Raw genomic sequence first — 24,704 nt, 5'->3', positions numbered from 1 at the left:
AGCCATAGAACTATATCTAAACAGGACACACAGAGCTGTTATATACCATTCCTGGCTGGAACATACCTTACAGAGCACACAGTTCCATAAGGGCACAGTAGGGTACTGTTAAAAGAGGTATGTTAGTGCTGTGCTATATCAAAACCCTGCACACACCCATGTGGGTCTCCAGGCACAGGAATGAAGAACACTGACCAGTCTATCATAATTTAGTTTGGCAAATAAACAAAAAAGGTATCTATCCCTTTAAGAAGCCCCCACCATTCTATAACAGGGGGAGCGTTAGTAAAACCCTGGAACAGCGACAAAAAAAAAAAACGATCACCAACAGACGGTTTCAAGCTCCCCGCAACGGCAGCAGCCCCTGTTCGGATCGGCAATGTTGAGGATGGATGTAGCCTGCTAGAAAAAAAAGACACCGGGGCACAGTGAGAGAGAGAACACTACTGCTGTGTAGCTATGGAGATCGTAAGTGGTCGCTTTCTTTGACAGGTGTCGGAACCGGACTGAATAAAAAGTATCGAAACCAGCTTCAAGGATGTACGCCAAGGGGAAAGGTGCTGTTGTGCCCTCAGATAACCAAGCAAGAGAAAAGTAAGTGGGAATAGTGCAATGTCACAAAAACACCAGCTAGAGACACTAATGCTAGGATATCTACTGTTATCTCCAACGCTCACATACACCACCTCGCTTGTTGTCATAGAAAGGGTGCAGAATAGGATACGATATGCTCTCTCTTCGTAGTTTTGGTTCTTTGTTTTTCAGGTTGTTTTCTTGCATCGGTGAAGTCTTGTAGCCCTCCCTAACAAGCAAGCAGTTATTGGGGGTTGATTGCTAGCCTAGCTAACGTTAGTTTACTACCAAGGTATCCATTCCTACTCGTTTCATTCTCATCCGGTACAGTATATTATTAACTTCATGTATGACATTGTAGATATTAAACACCATTGGCAAATTCGTTTGTTTTTGAACTGTCTGTGCAATATGTTGCATTTTATAATTGAGTGGAAAAGAGAATCCCTACCTCTCTGGGTATTGGGAACAATGCATTCGTGAAGATGATTGTGTGTTTCAGGAAGCCTGGGATTAGTTTATGGTGAAATAACGTAGCCGACTGATAGCTTTTACAAAGTTGAAACCAATGTAACCGGTTTTGTTTCAATGTAACAAAGGAGTGTCCAACGTTCCAAAAAGTAACTATTCGAACTCACTCTACATTGTATGAATGTGTTCCTTCATACGCGAGTTACTGCTAGGTAGGCTAGGAGCTAGCTAGCGGCAAGTATGACAACTTTGTGTCCAAACAGTTTGTTTAGCTCTTTTTAAAGAGTAAAATACGTGTAATTTATGAAACTAGGTTTTCTATAATTTTAAAATTGGCCACTATGCAAAGCATTTAGCCGAATAGTTGAGTTAAACTCTAGGTAGTGTGCTAGCTCAGATAGCGGTAGCTTACCTATCCCTTTGTCTGCTAGCTACGGGTGCCGTTTAGTCCGTGAAGGATGCTGTTCCGCTGATGTAGGAACTGGCTGCTAGTACGACAGAAACGTTATCTTATCCACCTAGTGCTACTGTGTTGCATATGTTTAGTTCCTAAACATGTTTGTCTCAACATGTGTTATTTGGTTTCTAAAGAGATTTCATTGTTTTGTTGTTATAACCTGCAGAACCAGATACTCAACATTATGCACCGTGAACAACACAACTACTAGGCTATTCATACTGATTTATTTGAACTTTACTGACAAGCTGTAGATGGCTCTTTTTTTCCTGTCTTTCCAAATGTCAACAAAGCCAATACCTCATTATTTGCCCATGCTTTAACCCACACACTTCAGTCCATATTTCAATAAAAACTGTTCTAAGCCTTGTCCCTTAGATGTGCAAATAAATTGTCAAAACATTTGTCTGCTCCTTTTGTGTATGTCGCTGCTGTGCTTGATATGAGTATGTTAATCTCTACAATCTAGCCTAATTGATTTTATGAATCAACCTCAGCACTTGAGCTCTGGGCAGACCATAGCTTTACTCAGAAGGCAAACTTTTGTTCATTTTCCTCCACTCTGTCTCTCTATTCTTCTGCCTCCTTACCTCCCCTCCCTCTCCTCCTCAGTCTCCTCTCCTTTCTTCCCCTCCTCTCCTCTCCAATGCTCAGTTCTCTCTTCCAAGTCCTCATCTCCCTCTTCTGTGTTGAATTATTGAGTGTCTGACTGAAGCGGTTGCTCTGTGCTGTGAGTCAGATGCGGTGTGTGCGTGCGGTCGCTCTGAGCTGGAGCAATGTGTGTGTTTCTCTGTCTGTTAGAAGGAGAGTGTGTGTCGGTGGGCTGGCTTATCCATGTTTAAAGAGGGGTTTTGTCTGCAGCCGCAGCCAGGATGTCAGGTGTACTGGTGGCGCACATCGGGAGGGAAGTTTGTGTGAGAGAGAAAGGGACTGAGGGAGGAGTGAGCTGTCCCTTTGCTGACTGAGTAATTGTGCGTGTGTGCAGAGACACTACCMTCCCATCAAAACATCTCCCCAGTGTTGCAGCTCAAGAAACTCTCTTCCTCTCAATGCGTGAGCTTAAATAATGCAGCAGTCCAGGTGCATGTAGCCCCCCCCACCCCGCGCACACACACAGACAGGCCTCTCATCACACATAAACATTTCATCAGTGCCCTTATGGGAGAGATCAGTAGTTTCTGTTAACGGGCAGGAGAAGACATGGTGTGTATGTGAGAGAGTAGACCTACACTAACTAAAGTCAGTGGTGTAGTGGAGGGTAAAGGCAGTTTACCCTCCATGCATCCCACTTCTGGCTTGCCTCTGAAGCTAAGCAGAGGCACTCTTTCCTCTGGTCTAAAAGAAATAATAATTCCAGTGCCCCAGGGCAGTGATTGGGGACGTTTCCCTGTGTAGAGTGCCGTCTTTCGGGTGGGATGTTAAGAGTGTCCTGACTGGCCACCAAAAGATCCCATGGCACGTAGCATGAGAGAATGAGTGTTAACCCTGGTGTCCTGGCTACATTTCCCCACCTTTTGGGGAAAAATGCATTGAAAGTATAGGCAGCGTTACTTTATTCACTGTAACCGCCGATCAGTTTACCCCTACAGCACTGCCAAAGGTGTGTGTGTGTGCAGAGAGACCCACACTAAACCAGCAGTCTCAAAGAGCTAAGGGACTTTCAAACCATTGAGTTCCCTGTGCAGTGGTCACATTGATACGTTGGTCAGGTGTGTGTGTGAGAGGGAGGCCTAACTGACCAAAGACAGACAGTAAACTTTACTACACCACCAGGCAGCCACAGACAGTTTTTTTTGTGTGTGTGTGTGTGTGTGTGTGTGTGTTAGAACCACTACCTCTGACATCCTGGCTCATAAATCACAGGCTCGCCTGTCCAAAGAGCTGCAACCTCACAATTACCTCCTGCTCTTAAGAGGGTTCGTACTCTTCTCTGGCAGTGTGTGTGTGTCCTGTCTTACCAGTTGTTTTATCTGTGTGATCACAGGGTGGGAACACCCCTCAGCTATTTATGATCCTGTCCTGTGAGACAGCCTTTACGACTGTACACACATCAGACCTGGGTTCAAATACATATGTATTTTGTTATTTAAGTACTTATTTTCTGTGTATTTTAGTATTTTCAAATAATATGTGCTGACTCAATTACTTCTATTTTATTCACGAGCTGTTGCGTCTCAACTGATGGCAGGCACAACACAAACATCAGATGATGAAAGCTCTAAGCTACAACATATGCGAATATAAAAAAAAAAGTTTTTCATGAAATTATAAAATAGTTTGACCACCCTGTTTTTGTATTTAATAAAATAATAAAAAAATCAACCTCAACCGTTTATCTTTTCCAATGCTGAAGACATGGCTGTCTCGTGGTATGTAAAATGGGTCAACTTTGAGCACCTTAATCTCCTGGATGTTTTGGTATTCAGGTGTAAGAAGTCATGGTCCAATATTAGGCCATAGGCCAAAATATGACCATTTAGGTCATGGTCCAATATGTATGTCAATTTATTTTGGGGGGAAATTCAATCAAAGGGGATACGGTCAAAAAGTGATTAAATTTAAACATATTTACCCTATTTTCCAATACATGCCAATACCTTCCAAATGTATTTCCCCACAGCATTCAAATATTCAACTACTTGTCTTTTCAAATATTTTTTTTATCTTAATATTTACTTGAAATGTGATAAGATATTTGAAATGGTATTTTAACCCAGGTCTGACATTCACAGGGCCAGCTCTAGCCTATTGGGGGCCCTAAGCGAGATTTGATTGGGGGGCCCTCCACCTCGTGGGCAAAACATTTGAGTGGACACTTACCCATGTGGTGTAGAGAGTGCTGCAGTTTTAAAGCAATTTTTCTGTAGTTCTACATATTTTGCGAAGAGAACATTTTAGCAATTTTATAACAAATTTTGCCATGTGGTAGAAAACGTATTTTTTGTTACTTTCCTGCAATTCTACCCATTTTGTCATGGGGTGAAATGTTTGAAGTTTTAAAGAGGCACTATGCAGAAATTTCTCTTAAAATTCGAATAGTTCGCCTAATTTCCGTTTGACAAAACAAGCAAGTATAGTGTAGAGAATCATATTTCACTTTCAGCTGTTTGAAGCTGGTGTACAAAATCAAAACTTTAAAATGGGAAGCATAGATATAGCGCACATAGAATCTGCGCACACAGATCTGTAACTCACATTTCTATGACTTTTGTCGGGTCGCCGAAAAAGTTACAAATTTACAGCAGTTCTACACGTTGACTTATGCCATGTTAATCCTTTACAGCCTGAGCAGAATGTTCCACTGGATCATGACCTCTGCGTGCATTAATGAGTATAATGAAAACATGATACCGATTTTGAAAGCTGAGAAACTGCCCTTTCAAATGACAATCAGTCAAGAAAGAACACCTGTGAAAATCTATCTTATATGAAAATCTATGCTTTCCCCCCTGCAATTTACAACACTTTCTAATGAAGATCGAGAAAAACTTAGAGCATATTGAGTCTCTTGTTTTGTAAGGATTGAAAATCAGAATAGAAATACCTTTTTTACTGTGAATAAGTTAGTTGTTTTAGTGACCAATGATATTTAAAAATGTTTTTATATGGAATGTTCCGTGATCGGACACTTATCTGCATAGTATATTCAACACATCTGCATCAAAAAAAAGTACAAATAGTATTTAGTCTGACATATAAGGAAAGTCATAAACAAGTAATATAATATTAATAATTCAAGAACTTTATTGAAAGAATAACATTAGGGAGGACATTGTCTCATTCAAACCTGTAAAAAAAAATATATATATATATCTCCATCATAGCCATAACATTAAATACAACCATCTTAGAGATATTGTCATCAAAATGTATTTGTAATGACTTAATATGATAAAGGCATATAATGCTTTTACACCTTCAATTTCTTCTGTACATTCATTACACTAGGCCTATCACGTGAGGAATCAGAACGGGAACAATTTAAAAGCCCAACATTARTTTAGTCTTTACATGTCCTTTACATCTCCAAGGCCATGAGAGTCATGACTCAAACATGTAGGCAGCCTGTTAGGCAGGATATATGGGGAAAGGAAAGGACAACATACACGGGTGAAGAACATACACGAGAAAGTCATGGAGTAGCTGCAGTGGACCTGGAAGCTGGTATGCTGCTGTTGTCTGGTAGGACTAGGAAGTAAGGCCAGTGGTGGGGGGGGTAAGAGGGGGGACCAGAAGGGGAGAGGCAAGGGTGGAAGCGGTCTGGGGAGGGGCGTTGGGAGGCCGGGGAGCCACGCTGGGAAGTGTCTTAGACCTGTGGGGGCAGGGGGACATCAAGCATACTGTATTTCCTTAACCTCCCTAAACCAGCCTGATCTGGCAAGCTCACATATTTCACTGCAAGTGAAGTGAAACCAGTGTGAGCACTGGTCAATCTGGTTTAATTGGCATTTGAGTCATTTAGCACTCTTATCCAGACCGACTTACAGGAGCAGTTAGGGTTAATTGCCTTGCTCAAGGGCAGATCAACAGATTTCTTTTCTTCATGTAGTCAGCTCAGGGATTCGAACCAGCAACCTTTTGGTTACTGGCCCAACGCTCTTAACCGCTAGTCTACCTGCCTATTTTTACTAGCCCATATCAGCGACAAACTTAGCTATGTTATTGACAGTACACTGAAAATCTAGCTCACTTGTTTTGCCAGCTAGAAAGAAATGTCCCCAAAAAATTCAGAAACGGAGGAAATAGCAACTTTCTTTCCTCATCTGATCCACCTGGTGGTTTTCACTTTGAAGCCGTCAAAATAGCACTTGATCCATTCTCCTTTAAGTCATCTACCAGGGCACTGAGGCAAATGGAGGATTTGCGCCGTGACCTTTCATTGAAGTAAAAAAAAGGTTCCCACCCATAAATCCCTAAAACAATTCTATCTATTTGTAGCTCATGTTGTCATGTGTAAATGGCAGTTTACAGAAATACATTTGGTGATTGGGCGGCAGTGTTAAGGCTTTAAACCATTGTTTAACTGTTATTACAAAATTAGAATGCTCCGGCTGGAAAGGGTTTTAATGATATCTGAGTGACAAAGACTAACAAAATCAATTGGGGACCCTAGGCACATACCTGGTCGGTATTTGGCCATGATTGGTAAATAAATCAAAAAAATTGTTAGCTGAAATTGAGAAATTGCTGATGCACAACCAAATTTCGAACTTGCACCTTGTGTATTCTACTATTCTAACTCGCAACAGTAAGTTGAGACCCTGACTGAGTTCCCAAAAACAACCTAGCGGCCTGGGGCCCTAAGCGACCGCCTATGCCTGGAGCTGGCCCTGCTCACACAGTCTGCCTTGTTGTTGTGGGAGGTTTGTGTAATCCTCATCCAGATCTTTGCTAATGCTAACTCCTATGGCCTTTTCTATCATTTTGCTAATGTAATGTCCTGTTCTCCTCTGTTGCAGGTTAGCGCTGTACGTATATGAGTACCTGCTGCATGTAGGAGCACAGAAGTCTGCACAGACCTTCTTGTCAGAGGTAAGATGCACACACTTTTCTCTCCGACTTTGCTCCTTCCCAGTAAGGGACTAGAGTGAGACTGTGGGAGAAAGGTAGAGACTGATTGAGAGGGAGACTGAGCTAGAGATGTGGACAGGTAGCGGTAGCCTAGATGGAGGCAGTGGTAGAGGAAGGGAGACCGAGAGAGCGAGGGGGAAGGACGGTGTTGACGAAGAGGTAGAACGAGGTGTAACTGTGTCTGAGGGCATTGACTGAGAGGTAGGGAAAGCAGGAGAGCGGGAGAGAGAGCGTGGTCGAGAAAGAGGGACAGCATTGACTTGCTGAGACAGACTGATTATGTGTTCTTAACCTCTAGGCCAGGGGTGTCAAACTCATTCCAAGGAGGGCCAAGTGTCTGTGGGTTTTTGGTTTTTCCTTTCAATTAAGACCTAGACAACCAGGTGAGGGGAGTTCTTTACTAATCAGTGACCTTAATTCATCATTCAAGTACAAAGGAGGCGTGAAAACCCGCAGACGCTCAGCCCTCAGTGGAATGAGTTTCACACGTACTCTAGACACACACCCACCCTGACCGTCTCCTCTCCTGCTGAGTTTAAAACTAGACATCATGTTGCTTTCTCTCTTTCAGATACGATGGGAAAAGAATATTACGTTAGGGGAGCCTCCTGGATTCCTGCACTCGTGGTGGTGGTGAGTATCTCGGCTCCGTGCGCATCTTCTTGTGTTCACACGTTTGTGTATTCCTTTAGAATATCATTTACATTCAGATGCATACAGTTGAAGTCAGAAGGTTACATACACGTAGGTTGGAGTCATTAAAACTCGTTTTTCAACCACTCCACAAATTTCTTTTTAACAAACTATAGTTTTGGCAAGTGGGTTAGGACATCTACGTTGTGCATGACACAAGTCATTTTTCCAACAATTGTTTATAGACAGATTATTTCACTTATAATTCACTGTATCACAATTCCAGTGGGTCAGAAGTTTACATACACTAAGTTGACTGTGCCTTTAAACAGCTTGGGAAATTCCAGAAAATTATGTCATGGCTTTAGAAGCTTCTGATAGGCTAATTGACATCATTTGAGTCAATTGGAGGTTTACCTGTGGATGTATTTCAAGGCCTACCTTCAAACTCAGTGCCTCTTTGCTTGACATCATGGGAAAAATCTAAAGAAATCAGCCAAGACCTCAGAAAAGAATTGTAGACCTCCACAAGTCTGGTCCATCCTTGGGAGCAATTTCCAAACACCTGAGGTACCATGTTCACCTGTACAAACAATAGTACGCAAGTATAAACGCCATGGGACCACGCAGCCGTCATACCGTTCAGGAAGGAGACGCGTTCTGTCTCCTAGAGATGATCGTACTTTGGTGCGAAAAGTGCAAATCAATCTCAGAACAACAGCAAAGATGAAGATGCTGGAGGAAACCGGTACAAAAGTATCTATATCCACAGTAAAACGAGTCCTATATCGACATAACCTGAAAAGCCGCTCAGCAAGGAAGAAGCCACTGCTCCAAAACCGCCATAAAAAAACCAGACTACGGTTCGCAACTGCATATGGGGACAAAGATCGCACTTTTTGGAGAAATGTCGTCTGGTCCGATGAAACAAAAATAAAACTGTTTGGCCATAATGACCATAGATATGTTTGGAGGAAAAAGGGGAGGCTTGCAAGCCGAAGAACACCATCCCAACCGTGACGCACAAGGGTGGCAGCATCATGTTGTGGGGGGGCTTTGCTGCAGGAGGGACTGGTGCACTTTACAAAATAGATGGCATCATGAGGAAAGGAAATTATGGGGATATATTGAAGCAACATCTCAAGACATCAGTCAGGAAGTTAAAGCTTGGTTGCAAATGGGTCTTCCAAATGGACAATGACCCCAAGCATACTTCCAAAGTTGTGGGAAATGGCTTAAGGACAACAAAGTCAAGGTATTGGAGTGGCCATCACAAAGCCCTGACCTCAATCCTATAGAACATTTGTTGCAAGAACTTGAAAAGTGTGTGTGCCGCAAGGAGGCCTACAAACCTGACTCAGTTACACAGCTCTGTCAGGGAAGGATGGCCAAAATTCACCCAACTTATTGTGGGAAGCTTGTGGAAGGCTACCTGAAACGTTTGACCCAAGTTAAACAATTTCAAGGCAATGCTACCAAATACTAATTGTATATGTAAACTTCTGACCCACTGGGAATGTGATGAAAGAAATAAAAGCTGAAATAAATCATTCTCTCTACTATTATTCTGACATTTCACATTCTTAAATAAAGTGGTGATCCTAACTGACCTAAACAGGGAATCTTTAATAGGATTAAATGTCAGAAATTGTGAAAAATGTAGTTTAAATGTATTTGGCTAAGGTGTATGTAAACTTCCAACTTCAACTGTACGTGTGTGAGTGAGAGAGCGCACATGTCGGTGTGATAGATGGCAAGTGAGAGTAGTATGGTGAAAAACTGATGTACTGTACATAGATGTCGTGGAACGCAGACGTTCCATTGACCAGGTTGGCACACGTTCTAACAAAGTGGACATTTATTACTGTAACAGGCCCACAATGTGGTTACTTCAGTCCGATTGGATATATTTTGCTGTTTTCGCTGCGTAACATGTGGAAGGTTTAGAATGACTGCTAAATGCTAACTCCCGTTTGTATAAACTGGTTAGCATAGCTAGCATACAGAAATTGGTGGTGTCAGTCGTTTTTAATTATATAATGCGATTGATTGTAACGATGACATAAACATGTGTTGGGGTTGACATCCATACAAGCATTATATTGAGATTTCTACCTCAACATAGTGTGAAATCACATGTAAACAATAGCTTAAATGTAGGCTATTTTGCTGGGGACAATGAGAGAGTCGGGATCTTTCCCACGGTCCTTCATGCGTTTCCATGGCAATTCAATTGCTTTGTGGAGTTCGATTGACCTCTTTACCGCCTCTATTGGCTCATCAGGTGCTCCCTGACATGAACCTCTCTTGCTCTATTTCCCGTTTGCAGTGTATTCTGGGATTGTATTGCGCTGCGCCGGACAGACGGGAACTGCGAACACTCCAGCGAGGCCAAGGCCTTCCATGATTACGTGAGTGACAGCAAGTGTGTGTGCGTCTTCGTCCCGCCTCTTCCCTTGGCCTAGGTGTGTGTGTGTTGCTATCGTCAGTGTGTGGAAATAATGGAATAGAGTCTTAGTCCAGTAATCTGCAGACTGGGCCGGGGTTAAGCCAGGGATTTGTGTGTGTGTGTGTGTTGCAGCCCTGGCATCCGGCCCAGAGCAAGGGGGGCTTTCACATCCTCAGTGCCAGAGAGAGCTGGTTAACCGTGTGTGTGCATGCTTTGTGTGTTCTGTTTTGTCTGCCTTGGCTGGCAACTGTTTGAGTGAAGTGCCAGTTTGCAAGTCTTGAGGACCAGATGGGCACTCAAACACACAAGGTGTGTGTCTATATCCATGTCTAGCATTCTGGCAGGGGGAGTGTGCATCTCTGTCTGTGTGGGTGTCTGTGTCCATATCCATGTCTAGCATTCTGGCAGGGGGAGTGGTGCAATCATCTGTCTGTGTGGGTGTCTGTGTCCATATCCATGTCTAGCATTCTGGCAGGGAGGAGTGTGTGCATCTCTGTCTGTGTGGGTGTCTGTTGTCCATATCCATGTCTAGCATTCTGGCAGGGGGAGTGTGCATCTCTGTCTGTGTGGGTGTCTGTGTCCATATCCATGTCTAGCATTCTGGCAGGGGGAGTGTGCATCTCTGTCTGTGTGGGTGTCTGTGTCCATATCCATGTCTAGCATTCTGGCAGGGGGAGTGTGCATCTCTGTCTGTGTCTGTGGGCTCAGACTTGCTGTTTTCTAATTCATAGAAAACAAGTTATTTTGTTTTCCTGCAACTTTCTCTTTGCCCTCCTCCCTCTCTCATTTTGCCACCTTCACTCTCTCATCTCTCTTTGGGGGGGATTACCACTCTTCTCTCCCCTTTCTCTCCCCTCCACTCTTTTCTTTTCTCCCTCTCTTCATCTTCCAGTGTTTGTTTTGTGTCTTACCATTGAAAGGTACAAGGAAAAAGGTCAAATAATGTGTTGAGCACCATTGATCTGTCGTTTCTAAGTGTGTGTGGTGTGGGGGGGGGGCTGGATAGATCAATTCCATTCAGTATCGGTGAGCCACATACCACATGCCGCCATCAAATCATCAGTTTTGATTTGTTGATTAATTATTCATGGTGGTGGATTCCTATAGGCTGAGCCAGACATTAACCTTCCCTGTGGTGCTTCCTGTCACTGTGTTGTGTTGTGTGTGTGTGGTGTGTGTGTGTGTGTGTGTGTGTGTGTGTGTGTTGTTGTGTGTGTGTGTGTGTGTGTTGAAATGTATTTCTGTTTGTGTGGGTGAGTGATAGTCAACCATGTAGCTGTATAGATGTACAGTTATTTGTCATTGACGTGTAGGATTTAGGATTTGTCTGTGTTTTGTCAATATGTCAAGCATGATGCCAGTAGCCTGGTTAATGGTATTTCTATATGAACCTTGCCCTCTGATATGATAGGTGGAGTTTTCACCATATTGCCCATGTCTATCCAATTATTTCATATCCACACAAGTGGCTAGGGCCTGGTTAGAGGTTGTTACTGAAAACTCGTCACTCTGTCTCTCTCCCCTACCTCCCTCTTCTCTCCCTCTCTCTGAGAGGGGGATGCTAGAGGGACAGGGAGCAAAGGACTCGTCTCCATAGCAACAGCTTTGACTAGCTACTGCAAGAGATGAGAGAGAGAGGGAGTGAGCAAAAGGAAGTGAGAGCAACGGGGAAGAACTGAGGCAGGTGAGGGTGGGGAGGTTAGGGCTGTGGAGGAGGGGAGGGGAAGAGGGAGGGGGATAGAGGTGAGAAAGAGGAGTAGTACAGATGTTTGGGGATGGAGAGGGGTTTAAGGGGAATGAGCCGGAGAAAGAGGGGAGAGCGAGATGGAGGAAGACCCAATGCATCTATTAGTGTGTGATTGTGTGCTTCATCTTTTAACGTGTGTGTGTTGCAGAGTGCGGCAGCAGCCCCCAGTCCTGTGATGGGGAACATGCCTCCTAATGATGGCATGCCAGGAGGACCCATGCCGCCCGGCTTCTTCCAGGTAAAACTCCCTCTATTCATCCCTCTCTTTTGCTACCTCCCCCGCCCCTCACTTTACGCATGGTAAAACTCCCTCTTGTCATCCCTCCCTCCACTCCTCCAAGCATCTTCACCATCCATTACTTTATTCCCTCTCTTCCTACATCTCCTCACACTTTTTCACCTCCCTCTCTTTTTCTCCACCTCCAATGATCCCACACTCCTCTTCTCTACACACTCTACATACACACACACACACGGCCAGACAGTGTGATGGACAGCCCTGGCATTTGGCAGCAGCGACGATATGGTGGAACGGAGAGAGAGGGGCCTCAATGTGTTTGTTTCTGTGGCTACCACTTCATTGTTTGTCGAGAGAGTGGAAGAGAACTGGAGAGAGAGAGAGAGATGGAATGAAATAATGGGAGGGAGGAAGTAGGTGAGAGTGGGAGATGGCAAGAGTAGTGAGAGAGCGAGAAAAGAGAGGAGAGGCACGGAAGTGCTATTTATAACACAAGTGAGGGAGGAGGGTGTCTGTGCTTGTGTTGTCCTTTTTGTACAAGTGGCCTTATCATTAGCAAGAGCTGTTTGCTGCAAATATGCCTGTGTTGTTATTATCGTGTGTGTTTTGGTGTTTGTTCGCTAAGATTTTTTTTTTTTTTAAATAGAAGACCCACACAACTCACAAAACAAACCTGAAGTCATACATGCACAGTCTCTGCAGTTCGTCAGTCTAGTTGCATGTCCTGATGTTGAACAGTGTGGGATGGATGGTGACCAACCATGCTGTAGGCTCCTCGGATCCACTGTCGTTCTGAGCTGTGCGTTTTAGCTGTGTCAACATTGCCCTCTAGTGGTGAAGACACCCTCTTACCATGGATTAGGAAAAACGGCCTCCTCTCCCTCTCTGTGTTCTGATTGGCTACTGCCTAGCTTCTCCAGTCCCTTGCTCCTAAAGGTGTAATTGTGTTAGCTCCTCCCTCACTCTGATGTCACTCTTCCCTTCTCTCAGGGTCCGCCAGGCTCCCAGCAGTCTCCTCACGCACAGCCCCCCCACGGCATGGGACCACACGGACAGGTAACACACACACACACACACACACACACACACAGAGAGATAAATAATTGACTCTCCTCTGGAGCTGTTCTGGGGGGGGGGTTGAAGCTTTAGCTCCACACAGACACACTCCACCTATACTCATCAATAAAACAAAAGATGAGCCACTGTGGACCTACACACTGAGCATGGTGCACAGGACAGACAAAACCCACACACTCATCTACATGTAAGGCTAAGGGAGGAGAGCAAAGCCAACATCCATGAAGACAAGCTTCCTCTGTAAAATACCTCGTTAATGAGCCTGCTCATTTTTTTTGTTTTCTGTGTTGTCACCCCCTTCCTCCTCATCCTCCATTCACACTCTGTCCATCATCTGTCTGCTCCGCTCCTTTTCAGTCGGAATGACAACTCTCTCTCTGTCTCTCTCAGCCTTTCATGTCGCCACGGTTTCCAGGTGGACCACGCCCCTCACTCCGAATGCCAAATCAGGTATGGACCACACACCTCACCTATACAGCTGAACATGCACTTCCAGGTAAGTATGTGCTGGTGGTCCATACTCACGATCACCCCTTTCTCTCATCCATCTGTTTGCTCCAGCCTCCAGGGGAATCCCTGGTTCTCAGCCTCTCCTGCCAAACAGCATGGACCATCAGACACAAGGTAGGTGTGTGTGTGTGTTGTGTGTGTGTGTGTGTGTGTGTTGCGCGGCACACACATTATTCATACTTGTGTTTATGTAAGCTTGCAGTTTTTCAAGTGGCGTTCCTCTATGAGAACGCCGGTGCCCCCAGGACCTTACAGATCTAGGGGCATCTGGGTAGAAGATAGGATAGTGTGGGTCTCTGAGTTTTGGCTTGAGATTACAGGTTCAGATTAGAGTTACCATTTAACCCAACAGGGGTCCCAGTTAATGAGGTTAGAGGAGAGTTTAGTCTGTTGCCTGCCATTAACCCTGCCTTCCAGGTTCAGACTGGCCATATGTGGATTAGGTGTGGAGGTGACCGTCTCATTGGATAAAAGCGTTTGCTAAGTGAATCGAATTATCCATTAGACCATCACATAGTATCTTTATGTTAACTACCAGTGTGTGTTGGTGTTAAGACTGTGTTCTTGTCATCTTTTCTTCCTATAGGACATCCTAATATGGGCGGGCCAATGAGAATGAACGCTCCGCGAGGAATGGGCGCCATGGGTCCACAGGTAAGTACACACCACACACACACCACACACACACATACACACACACACACACACACACACTCTCTATATGTTTTGACACTGGTGTATCTCTTCTCTCTATGTAGAACTACGGGGGTATGAGACCTCCTAACTCCATGGGTGGTCCTATGCCTGGGATGACATGTAAGTGTTTCCTCCATAGGGAGAATACAGTCTATCCTTAGCACCAGCTTGATGGTTGAATATCGAAGGCCCGACATCATGATTGTTGAACTGTTGTTTTCTTGGTTTTATGGCAGTGTTTCCCTATACTTACAGTCTCTGTCTCTGTCTCTCAGGGGACCTGGTGGTAGAGGACCGTGGCCTGGTCCCAATGCTAACTCAGTAAGTTGTTTCCTCCTCGCTCAATTTGTCATAGATTAGATTATTCATTACAAGGATTGTTATTATTTAACAGTTTGCTTGAAAAGGTACTATACTGCCCTCTTGTTGCTGGAGGAAAGAACTACTGCTTAGTTGAGAATCTCTCCTGGCGGTAACTATGACTCCGTAACCTCTAGTTTCCCTTCTCTCATCACAGATACAATACTCCTCCTCATCTCCAGGCCACTATGTGGTGAGTAGCAACCGTCAGTGTTTTCCATAACACGTCAGTTCTGAAACTGTTCCTTAGCTGTGGAAATGGGAAATTGTGTGCACTGTTCTTATTGACCTTTTGAACTATCTGTTTCCCAGGGTCCTCCAGGAGGAGGGGGGCCTCCCGGAACTCCCATCATGCCCAGCCCAGGTGGTGCGTCTCTTAAATAAGCCCCCCCCCCCCCCCAGCACCAGTAATATATTTAGACACTATGTGTGTTGCCTTTCTCTGTGGACTAATGTTATGCTATTGTGTTTGTCTCCCCCAGACTCCAACAACTCCAGTGAACATCTACACTATGATAACCCTATAGGACCAGGAGGAAACAGCCCAACGTGAGTCACATTACCTCGTATTCCACGCATGACATCACACAGCGTGACACCACAATAATATAACACCGTATGACTTTATCCCCCTGCTGATTAGATAGGGCAATGAAACCAGACTAAAGGTCCAGTCACTGAGACATGAGTGTGTTGTGTGTTTTCTCTTCCCAGTTCCCTATGGGCCGGGGCCTGATGGGCCGATGGGAGCTATGGGAGCCATGGAACCTCACCACATGAACGGCTCACTAGGTGGGTGACAGGGTTATGACACCTGTTATAATGCAGTCGTAAGGGTGACAATGTTCGTGCATGGATTTAACTGTTTTGATCTCATCTCTCTCTCATTGTCTCTCAGGCTCTGGGGACATGGACGGGTTGCCAAAGGTGATATAAATCCCCTTTTCTACAACATTTGACTTGAATCTCTCAAACCGACAGAGGGTTTACAGTCAGAGGGACATGTCTTGGTGCTGCTGGTCAAATAACTTGTGGGTATGACATATTTGTAGAGTTAATCTTACTCTCTATCTATCCCTCCAGAACTCTCCTAACAACATGGGAGGTATGAGCAACCCCCGGGACGCCGCGGGACGATGGAGAGATGGGTGGAAACTTCCTCAACCCATTCCAAAGTGAAAGTGTGAGTACTGCTGGCCGATGACCCCTGACCCTTTATACCTTGACCCCACAAGAAACCAGGGTGGGTGACCTGGTATGTAATGTTGTAGCGTTTACATTTTTCACTCATGTCTACCACCCCCCCCCCCCCTTCCCTTCTCTCTTCACAGTATTCACCCAACATGAACGATGAGTGTGTAATTTTAATTTCTTTTTTTTTATTTTTCTTTTGGTTATTTTGTTTTTGTACTTTCCACCTTGGATTTTCCAACCCCCACCTTGGATGCGGACTCATTCTGCCTTTCCCACCTCACCTCCACCCCTCGGAACTCTCGCGCTACCGCAGGCTTCTAGGACAGCCTGGGGCATGCTGGGCCTCTAGTGAAGGCGGAGCTTCCGACGCTGTCTGTGGCATAGACAGGAAACAGAGACACAGGAAGTCCCTACTCTCTAACCCGCCCCCTGCCTCTTCTGATTCTTGTCAGGCTCTGGACAATGAGAGCGGGGATGAGAGGAAGAAGGATGGAGAGACTGGATAACACGGACACCCTCAGGACACAGCATGGTAGGGTTCTGTCAGTAACTGTCCGAAGCTCGACAAACATCACATTGGCATTCACTTTTTTTAGATGTTTTTATTGTTTCTAATGGATTTGATTGTGTTTCTAATGGATACAGGGGTGGAACAGGGAACGAATCTCGAATGATCCCTTTTCCCTATGTAGTGCACTACTTTAGAGGAATAGGGTGTCATTTGAGACGTAGACATGGAAGAGTCGTCCATCCCCCTTCCCCCTCGTTCACTCTGTGTATCATTTGAAAAACAGAAGTGTTGTGATTTCCATTACTCTGTATGTAATGTATTATTGCTATTCTTTTATAATATTTTATTGTTATGATTAATAATATTGTTATGATGATTCTGGTTATTTTAAAATGTAGGATTTAATTTCTGGAGTTTTTTGTTGTTGTTGAAAGGACACACACACACACACACACACACACACCACTGATGACCTTTTCGTTAGTAACTTCACAGGCTGGTGAACCTTCGCTAGTCTCCTTAAGGAAACCCACAGGATATAAACAATCTACTGCCCCTCTTTGCCCAGTCAGAGAACAGCACCGTGGTCCATCATGGTACTTTAAATAGTAATGTCCTCTCACCCCCCTGAGAAGGCGTTTTCTCTGTAGTAGACTAAGTGACCTGAACATGCAGAGGATGCACAGTTGTATTTATTTGTATGTTTAATTTTCCATTGAGACAGAACAGGTTGACAATAAGTCTATCTGCACACTCCGGAATCACTCTGCACCAATCAGCATCCATCTCCTAGAGGAAGACATCTTGAAGTGTCTGGTTTTTGTTTTAATTGTATTTTTTACCCAGAGGGCAGTTCTGACCTTCTGTGAAATTATTCTGATTGGATGCTTAAAGGACTCTTGTAACAGAGCTGAGCCAATCAGTAGGCGGTGTGGCAGTTGCCATGGTAACCGGCTGTCAAGCTCCCCCCAAAAGGACAACATTTGTCCTTACACACACAACCAACCAATCGGCCTACCTACGCCATCCCCCTCCCCAACCACCTCTCTCTCCTTTTGTGACGTCTCCATCTGTCTTTTGGTTTGTTTTGTAAATACTGTAAAGTGAATTTTGATATCATGACATTTTGATATTTCCGTCACAACCAATGACTGATGAGAAATGAATTGATTCAGACCATCTGGGTTTGAAAGAGACCAGTGTGTGTTTTTACAGTACCTCACTGTTTAACTCCGACACAACTAGGGCCAGGAGGAACCCTCTTTATTGGATCATTACTTAGAAGCTACAACTAACGTTAGAGTCCAGAGTATTTCCTGGTCAGGTCAAACTGTTAGGGAAATCTCCTGTCCCTAGTAACGATAGATGAAAAGAAAATAAGGTTTTCAATTAAGGATTTTTTTTCTGTATTTTAGTTGAAAAGATGTAAAAACGCAGGTTCTTAATGATATGAAGAATGTTAAGGGGGGGGGGGGGCTTCTGGTGTATTTTGAGATACTGCTGTATAGATTCAACTCTGAACCATCCTCTCTACCATATTCACTAAGGCAAATCTAAAATGCACCCAATTCCCTATATATAGTGCACTACTGAAGCCAAAAGTAGTGCACTACATAGGGAATAGGGTGCCATTTGGAACATGCCCTAGTTTGCACCAGTGCAAAGTGTTTATTGTTGGAAGAGGATAATTATTGGAAAACAAACCGTGAAACTGTTTCTGTTTTTAAAATGTGAGATATATTTACTTACCATAGCTAGGGCTGTGACTTTTTTATGTGCCCTTGTCAGTGGAGGCTGGTGAGGGGAGGATGGCTCATAATGTCTGGAATGGAGCGTGGAACCACGTTTGATGTATCTGAGAACATCTCACTGATTCTGCTCCAGCCATTACCACAAGCCTGCCGTCCCCCAATTAAGGTGCACCGACCTCCTGTGGTCCTTTTCATGTGCTCAGGAAAAACTCATGGCCCTACTCATGACCTTCATTTGACCTTTCCGCTCTGCCCATAGCGATAGAGGACTCATCTTTATATTTGTGACAGCATGGGCAGTGCCATTGAGGCAACAACCCATAAGAATCCACATTCAGTTGACTACTTTAATATGGCGGAAGTATGGTGGAAGCCGTTAATGGTGCTGCCCATGCTAAAACAGCATTTTGGCCACTATAGGCCTCTATCATTCTCTATGGCGCTACCTTTTTCAAGTTGTGTTCCCTGACCATGTGACCTGTTCAGGAAAACCTCCTGGCCCTAGTTCTTCCCTTCTGATCATGAGGTGTCAAACTCTGCACCGGTGCAAACGACTCTCCTGTATGTAAAATCAACGTTGTCACATTGTTGGTCATTTCTGTGTTTCTATGGTGACGTATAATACTGTTTCATTCTGGGAGGGTTGCAGGACGGAGGGTAAGGAAACATGTTTCTGTTCCTTGGGTGTATCCAACTCGATAGTCTAAAGGAGAGTCCTCGTCTCCTTTCACCTGCACCGACGTGAAAGAAGAGATGACGTGAGGAGAGGAAGCCACTTTGGACTGAGATGCAGACCATGTTTTTCTCTGGTGACAAAGCAGTATTGAAGACGAGGCAGTCTGTTTCCCGGTGCCAGTATTTCAGAACATTTAGTCCATTACAATGATCCTGTGTTTTTAAATTCTGTTAACCCTTTTGGATTGGGTGCCTCGTTGATTTGAAGATCCAACTGAAAGAGAAATCTGACCTATCTCTTGCAGTGTTGTATATAAATGATCCCATTTGGTTGGAATATTGCCATATTCAGGTTCTTTTCAAAAGCAGGGGGACCATAATCTAAGGGGGGCAACACGGTTTCATGCCAATCTGGATTAAACATTGTGAAGAACTGCTTCCTGGGTTTGCTTTGTATTTCCTGATAGGCTAGTTTCCGCTCCTAAATGTCTTGTGTAGTAATAAAATGTTTCCTATTTGTACGTTTTCTTTGTTGTAATAAAGTTTCTTTAGAGACTGATTAAAAAGTTGCTTATTGAGAAAAAGGTGGGAAATGTTGCATCAATAAATGTCATTTGTTTTAGGTTTTTCATCGAGTCATCTGTTTTTTTTCCTGTGTCCCTCTTGTTGTAGATACATCAAAATAAAATGACTTCACTACTTTTGCTAAGACATCTAGTTCATTCAACACCTTTTTTTGAGGCTTCTAGTTCCGTGACCTCAATTAGTTTGCTCTCGCACTGCTGACGATGAAGGCAAAGGAAGTGTGTGTGTTTACAGGCCTATCCAAAGGCAGAACAGCCAGTAGAGTCATTAGCAGAGTGCTTCATTACATTCCTACATATCCACAGGTCTTTTTATCACTAGTCTGTGTTCTGACAAGATGGCAGCTCTGCTTCTAGCTCCTAAGCAACTTGGCAGTATTTTTTTTATTTTTTTTTGTGTGACAAGAATTTCGCTACACCCGCAATAACATCTGTTAAATATGTTTATGTGACCAATAAAATTTGATTTCGAGTGCCATTTCTGCACACACACCCCTCTGGGCTGTTTGAACTCAGTCGGTGGTCTGCCAGATGAAGGCTGTTCAAAGCTGACTTCTATCAGTCCTTCCCAGAGCCTTTGTAGTGTGGAGACTCAGCAACAGGTGACATTTAGAGCTGAAAACCGGTGTCAACTTTGAACGCTTGCCGCTACCCACGCCTGCCCTTCACCTGAGACGGGACCCACGCTCCTCGTACAGGAGAGAGGTACAACGGAGTGAGATGGAGAGAAGAGGATGTGTATAGTGTCCAGTCTGCCGAAGTTGTCTGCTGCCAATATGTGATGTGTGGCTCTCCACTTGGTCTGGAGTGAAACCTTAACAATCTACCCAGGACCTCAGACAACCCAGGTACGTTTGGATGCTAACTCACTATTTGACTTAAGCCTGTCTGTGACTGCCTCTCACTACCTTTTCCTCTCCAGACCATGTCGGTCCCCCAGGACCTCCTGCCAGACGGCAGTCCCCTGATTGGAGCAGCGAGGCTGGGGAAGCTTCGCCTCGTTAGGCTGCTCCTAGAGGGGGGTGCCCAGGTCAACGAGAGAAGCCCAGGAGGAGAGACTCCTCTCCTGGCAGCGTGTAAAGCCCTGAGAGGGGAACCCACCGGACCTGGAACCCTGAAACTGCTCAGATACCTACTAGACAACCAGGTCTGTGTCTGCTTTTAAAGGAGCGTTCTGTAGGATTAATTTTCCCTTGTGGGTCCTTGTGGGATTCTATCCTACTCTATTCTAAACAGGCCCACTGTGTGTGTGGCTACCTACATCCTAACCCCATCCTATCTTTCCCCACCCAGGCAGACCCTAATGCCCAGGACCGGTCAGGCCGTACAGCTCTGATGTATTCCTGTATGGAGAGGGCTGGAGCTCAGCTAGCCTCTACTCTCCTCTCAGCTGGAGCTGACCCCAGTATGGAGGACTACTCTGGAGCTTCAGCTATGGTCTACGCTATCAACGCACAGCACCAGCCTACACTACAGGTCAGGAGGGAGAAGGGGTGTGTCTGTGTTTAACTATACTTGTGGGGACCAGAAGTCCCCATAGTAAACAAACAAAACATCGACCAAATGGGGACATTTTGTTGGTCCCCACAAGGTCAAATGCTATTTCTAGGGGGTTTAGGGTTAAGGTTCGAATTAGTTTTTGGTTAAGGGTACGGGTTAGGGAAAATAGTATTTTGAATGGTAGTGAATTGTGTCCCCCCAAAAGGTTAGTTATACAAGACTGTGTGTGTGGTGAAATTATTATAACTGGCCATTACATACCCCAGGTGCTGCTGGACGCATGTCGCGCCAAAGGCCGTGACATCATCATCATCACTACGGAGATGGGTGTGAGCGGAGGGCCGGTGACGAGGCGCTACCTGAACGTTCTGCCGTCTCCCGATGCATCACCTGTCACCTGCATGTCACCCTCTGACATCATCATCAAGACGGGCTCACCTAACTCACTTGAGGGAGAGAACGTGTTCAATTTCAGAGGACCAGGTTAGAGGGAGGGAGGGAAGGTGTTAAACATCTCAGGAACCTGTCTCATACTTTCTTATCTCATCCCAGGTAAGAGGGGGAGTGGCAGCAGCAGCAGATTCTCCCCATGTGAGCTGAGTCCAGTGGACCAGTCCTGTATCCCCCCTCCCAGACAGCGACAGTGGTCTGAACCATGGCTAGCTATTCACAATCTGGCTCGACTTAACAAGGTCTACCAAGAGGGAAGGAGGGAAAGGAAGGTAGAGGAAGAGGGAGGAGAGGAAGGAGGAAAGGGAGAAAAAGGTTCTCTTCAGCACGACTTTAAGAAGGAAAGGAGGGAGAAGGCCGAGCTAGAGGAAGAGGTGGGAGATGACAAGGAGAGTCAATCTGTCCATCTCTACCATAAGGAGATATCTTCCGGGGCCTCTTGCTCTCTCCTCTTTCCTACAGAGGAGCACCTTTCCCAGGCAGCCCAGAGCAGACTGTCCCCTGAGAGGAGGCTAGCCCCTGGAGGTTCCACCTTGGATTTATACAAAGAACACCCCAGTACTCAAACTGCTTTACATTGTAGAGGGGGATCTAATCTCATCGGAGGCGACCCAATGACCCGGAAGTGCTCCGTGGACAGACTTCCTCCCTGCTCTCCCTCTCGCTGGCAGGGGGCTCGTAGGAACACCCTCCCATCCTTGACTCCAGCTCCACCCCTTCTTCATCTGCCTCCCCTATCATGTTATGAGTCTCACCTACAGGTCCCGCCCCTTGGCCTACCTGTTGCAGGTTTAGGTATGGTGTGTCGGACGCAGCTGCCCTCCTCCCCTCTTTCTCCCACTCCCCCCCTCTCTATTCCCTTTAAAGCAATATTTAGACCAGGCTTTCTGCCTTCTCTACCCCTCTCTACCTCTTCCATTTCTGCTCTCCTTCTCTCCACCTCCTCCTCATCCTCCTTTGTTCCCGCTCTCCCTCCCTCCAGTGGGAGGTCACCTCGACGTCACTCTATCCAGCTGGAGCCGCTGAGAGGAGAGGAGGAGGAATAGAGGAGACAAGAGGGAAAGGAGGAGCAGGAGTGAGACCCTATGTTAGCTGTTGTGGTGTGTGTAGTTACTTGTAATAACCTCTAGAGCATGCTGGACACTTATTTAGTGCTTGCTGACCTCAATGTGTGGATTCATATCAACAGTCTAAAGCAGTAATCTCCAATCCAAATAATTTGTTTGAATAATTTGTTTATTAGATATTTCCTATTTATACTATATGGATAATAAAACCCATCCTTTATTCAGTTGTGTTGTAGCTTTTTCCCCACACCCACACTGAAGGTTGTCACTGAACTTTAGTGTGTCTTGCTTTATGATAGTCACATGCCCCTACCATTACAAGAAGTCAGTCAGTATTCTTAATGAGGGATTTAAAGCAAATGTTAATTTGACTGTGTACTTTAAGAACATACTTGTCTATTCCAAGACAGACCTAGCTGTGTCTGAATGACCATACTAGCATACTACATACTTAATAAATCCTCTACAGGATCGGTGTCCCGTCAATGGGACGGTTGAGCTAACGTAGGCTAATGTGATTAGCATGAGGTTGTAAGAAACAAAAACAAAATCCTAGGACATAGACATATCTGATATGGGCAGAAAGCTTAAATCCTGTTAATCTATCTGCACTGTCCAATTTACAGTAGCTATTACAGTGAAATGACACCATGCTATTGTTTGAGGAGAGTGCACAATTATGAACTTGAAATTGCATGAATTAACCAATTAGGCACATTTGGGCAGTCTTGATACAACATTTTGACTAGATATGCAATAGTTGGATCACTCGAAAACTTTGCACATACACTGCTGTCATCTAGTGGCCAAATTGCACCTGGGCTAGAATAATTCATTATGGCCTTTCTCTTGCATTTCAAAGATGATGGTACAAAAAAACGGTTGTTTTTTTCTTTGTATTATCTTTTACCAGATCTAATGTGTTATATTCTCGTACATTAATTTCACATTTCCACAACCTTCAAAGTGTTTCCTTTCAAATGGTATCAAGAAAATGCATATCCTTGCTTCAGGGGTTGAGCTACAGGCAGTTAGTTTAGCAGGGGTGTCAAACTCATTCCACGGAGGGCCTAGTGTCTGCAGGTTTTTGGTTTTTCCTTTCAATAAAGCCCTAGACAACCAGGTGTGGGGAGTTCCTAACTAATTAGTGATGTTAATTCATCAATCAAGTACAAGGGAGGAGCGAAAACCCGCAGACACTCGGCCCCCCGTGGAATGAGTTTGACACCTGTGGTTTAGGGTATGTACTAATTTCGCCGTTTGATCTAGTAACAGGGGTGGGCAAATTCCAGTCCATGAGGGCCTGATTGGTGTCACAGTTTTGTCCCAGCTCCAGCTAACACACCTGACTCCAATAATCACCTAATCATGATCTTCAGTTTAGAATGCAAGTTGATTAATCAGCTGTGTTTGCTAGGGATGGAGAAGAAGTGTGACACCAATCAGGCCCTCGAGGACTGGAGTTGCCCACCCTTGCAGAAATCACTCTTCTTTTCCGACTCACTTGTTTTACAACAGCTGATAATCAGATAAATTAAAGCGCTGTACCAAAATGAACAAATGACGGAGTCAATGCAATCGTGCGTTAGTTGACGTATTTCGAATACTACTGCTGCGTTCATGTGCTAGTCGGAACTAGGAAACTTGGAAATGTCAGACTTGCTTACGGGTTGTAGTTATATACGTGTCGCATTCAACGAATCAGCAAGTCGGACATTTCAGAGTTTCCTAGTTCCGACTAGCATGTGAACGCTGCATACTTTCTATATTTCACATACTATAAAACAATTTATTTTTTTTGCATACTATTTAGTATGCTCATATGGGTATTCTGATACTGCCTCTTTCTCTCACGCACTGAGCACGAGCACATTCATCTCCATTATGACCACAGCTTCCTCTGACCTGGCAGAGCACCTGTCCTGTTCCATCTGTACAGAGATCTACACTGAGCCGGTGTCTCTGAGCTGTCAACACACCTTCTGCAAGAGATGCCTCCAAGACAGCCGGAATGCTGGACACCAGCTCTGTCCAGAGGGCAGGGCTCTGGTCAGAGCCAGAAACTTCCAGATCAACAGACTGATCAGGAATGTGGCCTACCAGCTGAAACTGGAGGAAGATCCTAAAAGATAGAGAGCTACAGCCGAGAGAGGAAATGGCAGAGAAGATGAATGTCGTGAACATGGAGAG

General features: G+C 44.8%; 1 protein-coding gene and 1 pseudogene across 1 annotated transcript; both read left to right on the top strand.

The window, feature by feature from the left end:
- The first annotated feature begins 440 nt into the window (after nt 1–440).
- On the top strand, nt 441–16,482 carry LOC111953380 (single-stranded DNA-binding protein 3-like; annotated as a pseudogene).
- Nucleotides 16,483–20,362: 3,880 nt separating this feature from the next.
- Nucleotides 20,363–22,738, top strand: LOC111953674 (ankyrin repeat and SAM domain-containing protein 3-like). Its single transcript, XM_070435685.1, has 4 exons — nt 20,363–20,644; nt 20,791–20,973; nt 21,264–21,480; nt 21,550–22,738. The coding sequence occupies exons 1-4, from the start codon at nt 20,423–20,425 to the stop codon at nt 22,491–22,493; spliced, it is 1,566 nt and encodes a 521-aa protein (XP_070291786.1). The 5' UTR covers nt 20,363–20,422; the 3' UTR covers nt 22,494–22,738.
- The last annotated feature ends 1,966 nt before the right edge of the window (nt 22,739–24,704 follow it).

Source organism: Salvelinus sp. IW2-2015, linkage group LG27 (assembly GCF_002910315.2).
Source record: "Salvelinus sp. IW2-2015 linkage group LG27, ASM291031v2, whole genome shotgun sequence".
Taxonomy (NCBI): domain Eukaryota; kingdom Metazoa; phylum Chordata; class Actinopteri; order Salmoniformes; family Salmonidae; genus Salvelinus; species Salvelinus sp. IW2-2015.
This window is presented reverse-complemented; position numbering and strand designations above follow the sequence as displayed.